At 39.6% G+C, this 9943-nt stretch overlaps 1 protein-coding gene across 2 annotated transcripts; it reads right to left on the reverse strand.

Moving 5' to 3' along the window:
* Positions 1 to 321: 321 nt before the first annotated feature.
* Positions 322 to 9033, reverse strand: LOC109243649. Of its 2 annotated transcripts, none has more exons than XM_019410612.1 (12): positions 8758 to 9033; positions 7988 to 8035; positions 7760 to 7833; positions 5503 to 6351; positions 5310 to 5403; positions 5071 to 5229; positions 4217 to 4963; positions 2031 to 4036; positions 1846 to 1954; positions 1683 to 1755; positions 1155 to 1306; positions 322 to 953 (listed from the first exon to the last, which is right to left on the reverse strand). In XM_019410612.1, exons 1-12 carry the CDS (start codon positions 8804 to 8806, stop codon positions 625 to 627), a joined length of 4689 nt encoding a protein of 1562 aa, XP_019266157.1. In that variant the 5' UTR covers positions 8807 to 9033; the 3' UTR covers positions 322 to 624. The 2 variants fall into 2 exon arrangements, with proteins under 2 accessions (XP_019266157.1, XP_019266156.1); XM_019410611.1 differs by having other exon boundaries at positions 4217 to 4966.
* Positions 9034 to 9943: the final 910 nt, after the last annotated feature.

The raw sequence follows: 9943 nt of genomic DNA on the forward strand, positions 1-9943 counted from the left end.
CATCGCCGTAGTTTCGGACTCGCCTCCCGCCCCCCCCCCCCCCCACCCCCAAACTAAAATGCAGCCTGGATACCTCATTTTTTTAGTTAAACTAAGCCAACGATATGTTATTGTACTTTACTATAGTAGTATGCATGCGCCAGAGTTGGCTCTAATTGCATTTCATGCTTCAAATCGTTTTCAATGATACATAGTTGCATGAGCTTTGCTACAACTTAACTTGCTTTTACAGCACAAATCAACCTTAACATGCCTCACTGTGGGCCAGGAAGATTCTATATCACAATTCACGGCTGAGTATTTAAAATGAACAAGGCAACAAAACTAAATCAGGCTGGAAACAATATACACTAATTAGGATTTAGGACACATTATGTTACATTTGATCTGTAAAGATAAAATCTATACAAGCTTTTTCCTACCTTACTTTATCCCAACCAACTGGTTATCATTTCTGACACAAGCTACATCCCAGTCACCCCTACTCTAATGGGATGCAGATTGGTGAAAAAGGGGAAGAAAAAAAAACTAAAGAATGGTGAGAGAGAACATTACAGAGACATAAAAAATCTGTACAGCAAGAGAATTAATTGGGACAACAAATAAGTTACAACTGTACAGCCACTAATCTTCTATCCGCTGTATCTCACCCATCATGATGCGATTGCTTGTGACCTTGAATCCAAGAAGAGCTGGATCGATTTGTCTTCCTTTCTTCCCTTTTTTCTTGCTGCCGCTACGAGCACCCTGTGTTCCATCTGATGATTCTGAAGCATGAGCCTCCTGGGCTGTTGGCTTCTTCACACTACTCTTAACCATGTCACTGAATGATGTCTCTGAAACATCAGAATCACTACATGAGGCAGTTCGCCGAAAGCGCACATCTTTCTTTCCAGGTGTCACTATGTCAGTGGCTTGATTTGCTGTGTTACCTCCAACTTCTACTTTCCCCCCTAATGGAAAAAAATTAAAGGTGTTAAAACGAAAGGCATTAGCAACTGCTGGTGGAAAGAACTAGAGGCATGATGGAAAAGCAGACCAATACTATTAGTATATTCCGCCCACATCTTCAAGGTGCAATACAGGTTGGGACCACAGTAAAAATCCAGACCATACAAGAGATAAATAACAACAAAAGCAGAAAGATAAACTACCTTCAGAAACCATGGCATTCGAAGGATTTTTCCCTCTAACAAGTGAATCAGAAGTCAATTCAGAAAACCCTTCCAGGTTAGATGATACTCGAGAGACAGGTGGACGCTTCAGCAAAATGTTTTCTGGCCTTTTTGATGTCATTGCAGACACCCTATCCAAAAAAAAAAGAACCAAACAGATGCATTATGCAAACATTACCAAGGTAATCTTCATGATATCACATACATAATCTCGTATAGCAATACCAGACAGACCTGATTGGTAGTCCACCAATGCATACATACACAAGAATGCCATATTTCATGAGAGGAACAACCTTTTTTCTTTTATTTTTTTATTAATGGGAGAGGAAGAAACTACTAGAATGGATAAATAACAATTGATCATTGGTGTCCCTTATGTTACAAACTTACAAAAATAACCATATTCCTGAGACAAATAGAATTAAAAGAAGTTTAACCATGGAAACGGTAAGCCAAAAATAAAATTAGACCTTTACTCGGATAGAAGCAGGAGATAATCCTTACCGTTCCTTAGCAGGTTCCTCTGGCAAAGAGTCACCTGTACCAATCTTGTTATCATACAAGCCAACATTACCACCTGAAGTCGGGTTGAAACAGTTGTCATTTCTCCACAAAAACAAAAAATCCAACCAGGAAAATAGAGCACAAGAGACGGACTAACACTAACCTCCAGTCCCAAGTGAAGTAGGCCTACGGAGAATGTTTACTGGGATGTCCCCTGTTATAGCCGTCAGACCAGCTTGCTCGACAGCGTTTTCTCGAGCCTCTGTGTGCCTCTGCATAAACCATCTTGAAATTTAAGCACGGCTGTATCACCTCAACATATTAAACACATCTAGTCAGGTATCATACCTGGGAGGCGTCACTGATGCTGGAAAAGAGAGGATTAGCTTCAGCCAACGCTCCAGAATGAAATTTGTGGGGCAATCTTTCCCCCCCAGCAAGAACACGGGACCTCTCATCCACAAGATCTCTCTGTGGTAGCAGACCTGAAGTAGAACCGAACGACCCTACAGAGAAGGTTTGGCTTTGACTCATATCCTGATTCAATAGGGGATTAATTGAGCGGTTTGCTGAATTTGTCCCAAGAACATGACCAGAAGGTATCTCATGTGAAATTCCATTGGGCATTTCTGCTTGCTCAGTTGACTGCTGGCCATATTTAGGATGAAGCAGTTCCAAAAGCAATCGCTTTGAACTGTCATCATTCATACCAGCTGACATCCACATACTAGGATCTTCAGAAACCTGTTTGACATCAAAATCCTTTTTTTCCCTCTCACTATTGAGATTCAGTTGCTTCATTCCGGATTCCATCCAATCCATAGGTACCTGACCGTTGCTTTTAGACCAATGTTTTTCAATGGTATCTGGATGCAAAGCATGAAACTGGTTCGGAACCAAATGCTGGTGAGGAGATTGCGAGTAGACATCATTTGAGAACCCAGCCATCTGAGCACCTGAATGCATTCTTGAATTCAGATCTTGCATTTCTAAACTTTGTTGCTGCACAAGTGGATTTGCAACATCCATTTTTAGTCCAGGACCACCAACTGGTAATGACATTGATCGTTCAAACGGCAATAATCCAGAGTCATAGAGACCATGTGCGAATCTATCTTGTACGGACAAATTCCTTTCAAGGTGACTTAAATGTTCTTCGGAAGATGGTACCTGTTGCTGTTGGTAAAAATCTAATGGTCCAAATCCAGAGTTGGATCGATGAGCATCGGTTGGGATTCGGAGAAACTGACCAGCTTCATCTACAGGCCATACAGAACCAGAATGCCTGTCTTCCTCCATTTCCAATTGTTGCCTTAATCCAACAGGCAACTGCCTGCTATACAATTGTTCTTGCTGAAGAATTTGATGAGCCAAAGGGTGCATCTGTCCATGTTTTGCTCGTGATAGGAGCTCCATTAAATCATTTTGATGCCCTTGATGTGGCATTTGACCAAGTTTAGCCTGAATGAGATGCTCAATTGATGGTTCAGTATGTCTTGGATGAAGGTGAGAGCGTTGTAGTTCAGTTAGAATTTGCTGCTTCATCAAAACCTGTTCCAGGGCATTGTTAGGCCTTGTAGCATCAAGACGTGACTGTGCACGGTTAGTATCAGACATTTGACTCTGCAACAATTGTTCAAGAAGCAACTGTCTAGCATGAGACTGTTGCTGTTCTTTCAGTAGCATCTGCTGTTGATGGAACTGTTGCTGTTGCTGCATTTGCTGATGTTGTTGAAGCTGCAGCTGTCTCTGGTGCTGCAGCTGAAGGGCCATAACGCGTTCCAAATCCTGCTCAATTTGACTGGCAACCTGTGGGTGGTGTACTGAATTATGGCTTGCCCCTCTTTCCAGCATTGCTTCATTCAAGTGGCTGTTATGAGCAGACAGTAAACTATGTGGATGTTGTTGAAGTTGCTGAGAGAACAGCTTTTCTGCCAATTCAAAATGATTTGGTTCCCGGTCCATGTGCGACAAGCGGTGAGCATCCATGGCATCTTGATATAAGTTCGGGTCAGAAGGAGCATTTCTTCTATAAGCATCCCACATTTCTGCAGTAGAGGTTGACTCGGTCCTTGAACCAAAAGGGGCAACCCTTGCAGCTACAGGGTTTAGAATTTGATCCTGACCACCTCCGCTAAAAGGAACATTGGGAATTTGATCATTCCTTCTTGAAGTGCCTTCGAGCTCGGACCATAACAAACCAAGTGGGTGCATTTTATCTTTCTGACTCGGAGCCCCGGGCTCCATTAATTCATTAGGAATGGGATGATTGGTATTCGAAAGATCAGTGGGGCCCCTCAAAGTTTTTCCAATAGGATTGCCTCTACTTCCGGGTCTACCTGGAAACAAAGTTTCTGCAAATGAAGAAGATTATTTAAAGAATCAGCTATGAAAACGATGTCATCCACAAAAAATATCAACAGTCAAAAACGTAGCAGTGTATAGGGAGGAAAAGGATTAAGATGCCCTCTTTCTATAAGAAGTAATCCTCTACTGGAATAAAACAGGAATTCAATGATAAAATGCTGACAAACCTTCATTTTGACCAGCGAATTCATTAAAGTCTTCACTTTGAGAATATGACAGATCAGGTACTTTTGACTGAAAACGCTGTGCAGCAAGACCATCAAAATCAGATGATGGCCAGCTTAATCCATCAAGGGGAGCTGAAGAAACAAGCTCACTAACAGAACTGCGTAAACCAGACTCCAGCTTCCCCTCTAATACAGCAGGTTGATCAACCTTAGGGAGATCCGTATTACTGGCATACATATGTCCAAATTTTAAATGCGGCATTACATCACCCAATTCGTAGAAAGGTGAATCCTCAGGAGCACCTTCCACGCGAACCAGTAAGTCAGTTCCAAAAAATCCTTGCTCAAACCATGATATGATGTCAACTCCAAGAAATGGTCCCTGAATTTCTCCCTGAGGATCACAATAATACAAACTCAATTCCTCAGGTGGGATATCCCTCTCTATTTGGTTTTCAATACCACTGTGTCTTGAGTTGTTGATATCAGAGGGCATGATATATATAGAATTTGAATTATCGGGAAGCTTTGCACTGACATCAAAAGCAACATTCTGTTCAATGCTCTCAAAGAGAGGGTGCCTAGTTGCTGCATAATCAGGTAACTTGATTTCAGAATGATCAAGTTGAGAACTACTTCTATCTGTCAAGCTGCCTATGTTGTCAGCTCTTTTATTGGTCAACAAAGTGTCATCCCTAGCAATATCTTCAAAAACTTTCTCTTTTTGTACTTCATGATTTGCATCCCCTTCTAGAGAGACAACAAATTGCTTTGTCAGATCAACAAGAAAAGCAATCCAGATAAGCAACACTTAAAAGAATTCCGAAACACATGAAGTTAAATACTTTACTTACCACCCAATATGACATTGACATCATTTCCACAGAAAAGGCTATTGACGTTTGCCTCTTCAACATCTTTTAACGTTTTTGGAAACCTATCCCCTGTCTCCTCAATGATGTCTGCAGAGAGAATGCCCTGTTTTCCATCGGCAAACTCGCCATCCCCTATTTCTGGAAAATACACACACAAATTCAGAAAGGACGACTTCCACTCAACGCAGCACCACATGAGAGCGATCAAGAAAAATTACCTGTAACATTATCCGTTGATCGGCCCTTTCTGTAAGAATTGTACATCACACCACTACTAGTAATTTTACCTTGCCATATATCATTAAGGATGGCCTGTAAGATAGATTTAACAAGCTAAAGTTATCAATATCAATAACTACATCATTAACTACAGGTAAGAGTGCCAATAATAATGTAATTCACATAGCTCACCTCCTCCTCAGAATCAGGAACAACAAAAGCTAATGGTTCAGTGATACTTAGTTGAGTGATAGGGGGTGCTTCTTCCATATTTACAGGCAAGCTACAAAAAGATTGCTCCAGCTTTTGCCTGCGGTATATATCCAAAATCTTCCCCCGCGGATAACAATATGTGTGAGTTGAGATGCTTGGTTTTCCAGGGACAGAATTGTCAAATTGTGCAGCCCCAATTGCACACCCAGAAGGTTTTAAAATGGCCACACTAGATCTCCCACGCCCCATGGTAAATCCCACATTTGACCCCTCGACTCTTCCTTTCTCCCCTCCAAATCCTGGAGCAGCACGATAGGAACCAGGAGCACCAGAGCTACCCTCCAATCTATGCCGTGGTCTCCACTTATCTCGAGTATCTGACTCCCGCTCGGACACAGTACGGTTAGCACCAAATGTTTGAACCTCATTATGAACTTCGTCCTTATCTACATCTATCCTCTTCTCACTCCGTGCTTCCTTTTCTTTGTCTTCAGGACCCCACCTAGAGGACCACTTGGTATCACGTCTTGTGTCATGCCCCAAATTGCGATTATTAACATCGTGCCATCTGTCAGAAGCAGGCAAAGCTCTAGCGTCTGTGGTTTCTTTGGCAGGAGCATTTTCAGCACGGCGATCTGGTTTCCTACGATCTCTTCTACCAAGCAAGCCAGTTTCCCTCTCCTCTTCACGCCATCGGCGACCACTCTCCGTCTCTGCTGTGGGTCTTCTCCAATCTTTTTTTTCATCAGGCACATCTGAACGCCAAGCGTCCTTCTGATTTGAATCAGCAGAACTTCCAAGTGAGAGAGAACTTGGTGCACGCATTTCCTGTGGTGCATAATAGAGTTTGACCAAAAAAAAAAGATTACGGTTGAAGAACTAATAGCAGTAGAGAAGCTAGCATGGACAAGTATAACCAACAAAACTTGAAATACCTAGAGAATGAAGATGGAAAATCCAAATGCAGTAAGATGATAATTTAAATATTTAAGTAGACTAATATCGTTCATGAAGGTATTTGAAAATTTTCTCAAAAATGATCTAGAAGGAAATAAGTGACAGTAACCAACCCAACATAACCCTGAAACATGGAATGCAAAATACAGCAAAAGTTAAATTGTGAAATATTTTAAGGGGTAGTTTCGAGTTTATTTGTATACAATAGTCCGAAGAGAAGAATCAATGGTGACATATCCAAATGCAATTTTTAATAAGTCAGCACTGTCAAGAAGGAACATTCATGAAGAAAGCAATTCCTATTATAGTCCATGGATTGTAAATAATATATATCACAAAATCAATAAGTCATCAAAAGCCTAGGCCACTATTTTACCCCACGTGTGCTCCATTACAGGTGTAACACTTCCATCTTGAATAGACCGAGCATATTTCAGTGACACGTGTTTTAATAGCAAGATTGAAGTATATGCCTCAGTCTGCTAGGTTATCAGTAATAACATATCGCTCCTGCATCAAACAAGATGACACAGAGAGTGTGCACCATAATGACAAAGTAATTCACTTCCCAAGGACCCACTACATAATATATAGCACAAAAAACACAATTTACAAATTGATCGGACATCTTGAAATTGCAGGGTTAGTGGGCAGTGTCTTCGCTTCTTTAATATTATCTCCACACCAGTCAGGCTGATATCGACCTTGACAATACTCCACACCAGTCAGGCTGATATCGACCTTGACAATACATTAATTCATTATCCAAGGGGCTTCAGACTAACTTGGACAGTGGGTATCCGATTACCTTTTCTTTTGAAAGTTAGAGAGTGTCTACGGCAAAGGAAAACTTATTTTATAGCACATTCTAATATTCATCACACCTTACACATACAGTTAGGTCCAAGTTGATGTTTTCATTACTTGAGATGCTACTAAATTCTTTCCATGGTCTCACAAAGTGTTGACTTCTCCAATTTTAAACCATCTGTCAAGAATAATATACACTGATAATAAAAGAATAATAATTTAAAATCTCCTGAGAATGGATAATATTAAGCTTCACATACGTAATTTACCAAAAAATAGGTTACTACAAACATAATTCTTGGAAAGGCAAAGTGCCCGAGGAAACTATAAGACACTCAAAGGATTTCAAAAAAAATCTAGACTCAACAGTGATCTCCTTTGAAGATTGGTGTCATGTGATTAGGTATTACATATCAAGAGGACCAACAGTTAACTAGAAGAATAATTAGTATCTTAAATGCAAACTCACCATCTTAGAGTCACTTGGTTTCACATAAAGCCACTGGGGAGACAAAGGAATGTTACTGTCCACCGCTGCTTGATCTAAAGAAAAGGCCAACCAACAAAAGCAGCATATCGTGTACATATTAAAAGGTCAAACTCATGAATGGTAAAGCAGCTAAGAAGCTATTTCAACAGTTCCAGATAAAGATACATAACCCACATGCAAAGACAATTAAAAAGGGAAATGAACTACCTTTTGAATCGTCAATCGACACCAAGAATGACTTGTCATCATAATTACCTGCAGATGTGTCTTAAGAAATGTAAAGCATGAAAACACAAAATGAAATAAAAACAACCCCCCTCCCAGCACCAACAAAGAAAGAAAAAAGAAGAGAAGGCAAGATGAAAATGAACATAGATTTCCAGCTTGTGCGCTAAATCATACCAAAAATGAGAAACATGACACAGATGTGAGAAAATGCAAAAGGGATAACAAACAGGGTCTTACAAAAGAATATACACTATAATTCAAATCCATTTATCTTCTAATGCCTCGTCCAAACAGTCAAATGTAAGTCAAACAAAAAGGTCGGAGTACAATCTGAGCACACTTGCTTCCCCACAGTTTTGCCAAATTCCCCATATTTTAAGACAAAACACAATACTTTGAATTCAAAAATCCAATAGAAGCAAAGAAATTGATTTAATCAATGAATGAACTATACTTCAACCCCGGACTAGTTAATAGTCCGTTTCATTTCAACAAGGCAAATAATTTGACAGAGAGAAATTGATTCAATATCTGACGCAGCAAATCGAAATATATAAATAACTACAGAAGGATAGCCTAAAAGACCACAGCAAAAGGGGGTCTGATTCTGATCTGAAACCCTAGAATTAAACGGCAAAGTAAGTACAACTAAACTCAGATCAATAAAACCCTAATATATGGCATTAATGACATTTTGAATCGAACCAAATAAAAATTAAAAACAAAAAATATACAATAAAGAGCAGTACCTTTGGAAGAAAGGAGATCGTCAGGGAGATCGAGCTTGCTTTTGGCCATTGAATAAGAACAAGATCGATAAGAGCAAACAAGAGAGAAGTGAAGTTAATGTGGATTTGAATGCCGAAGAGAGAGAGAGATTTAGGGTTCGAATACAAAGCTATGAACAACAACAGACTGTTGCAGAGAGAGAGAGAGAGAGAGAGCAGAGAGAGAGAAAGGGGTGAGGGTTTGTGTTGGGTGGTCAGAAGGGGCCAAATCAGCGTAATTCCGAACAATTATGTTATCCTTTTCTCTTTGCTTTTTCCCCTTTTCAATTTTATTTATACTAAACTCGCTTCGTTGCGGGTTGATAAGCGAGTTGCTGTTGGGTCAAGTTTTTGGGATGCAAAAATCATTTTTTTGGTTAAACAATGCACTTTTACAGAAATTTAAAGTGTTTGATCAAGGGTAAAAGTGATTTTAAGCGGTAGAAGTTATCTTTTTATTTTTAGAAAAAAACTATAAATTCTAGCTTAAGAAATAGAACGTAGAAATTTTTTTCTATTTGTCCACAAAAGTATTTTTTGGAAAGATTGGCCAAATATATAATGGGGCATTACCCGTTTTTTGTGTTACATTTTAACTTGTGTCCGCTTTGCAAAAAAAATTGCAAGCGTACCCGCTTTTTCGCATAACTTCAGCACACGGGGCTGAAGTAGCAAAGGCAATCACGCAAAACTTCAACATTCTAGTAGCCGGGCCTGAATTTCAGCTCTAGAGCTGAAGTTTTTGTTTTGTAACTAGCAAATTTTTGTGTTGTAACTGGAAACTTCAGCTCTAGAGCTGAAGTTTTTTGTGTTGTAACTGGAAACTTCAGCTCTAGAGCTGAAGCTTTTGTGTTGTAATTGGCTACTTTTAACTCCCTCTCTTCAGCTAGTAAATCGTCGCTTCATATGCAGCAAATGAATTTATTATGACAATTCATGGTTCAATTAACTCAAATCATTTGCATAGCACAGAAACAGAAGAGGATTCTATAACACCTTTAGCATCAACATCTATTGATCTAACAATTATTAGCAGCAGCAATAACAACACATAAACCAAGATTAACCCTTATCAATTCCTAATTAAAACTAAAATTTACTAATACTAATACATGTTTTAATGATTAACAACATCAATAGGAACTGAAGCAACGGGAAGATGTTTGCT

This window comes from Nicotiana attenuata, unplaced genomic scaffold (assembly GCF_001879085.1).
Source record: "Nicotiana attenuata strain UT unplaced genomic scaffold, NIATTr2, whole genome shotgun sequence".
In the NCBI taxonomy this organism is placed as follows: domain Eukaryota; kingdom Viridiplantae; phylum Streptophyta; class Magnoliopsida; order Solanales; family Solanaceae; genus Nicotiana; species Nicotiana attenuata.

Bases quoted from the DNA above. Each gene is read 5' to 3' on its own strand.
- LOC109243649 (XM_019410611.1), bottom strand. From the start codon at position 8,806: ATGGCCAAAAGCAAGCTCGATCTCCCTGACGATCTCCTTTCTTCCAAA. The intron at 4,967-5,070 runs GTAAGTAAAGTA...TTGTCTCTCTAG, and splicing joins TGTCAATGTCATATTGGGTG to AAGGGGATGCAAATCATGAA. The intron at 1,955-2,030 runs GTATGATACCTG...TGGTTTATGCAG, and splicing joins GCATCAGTGACGCCTCCCAG to AGGCACACAGAGGCTCGAGA.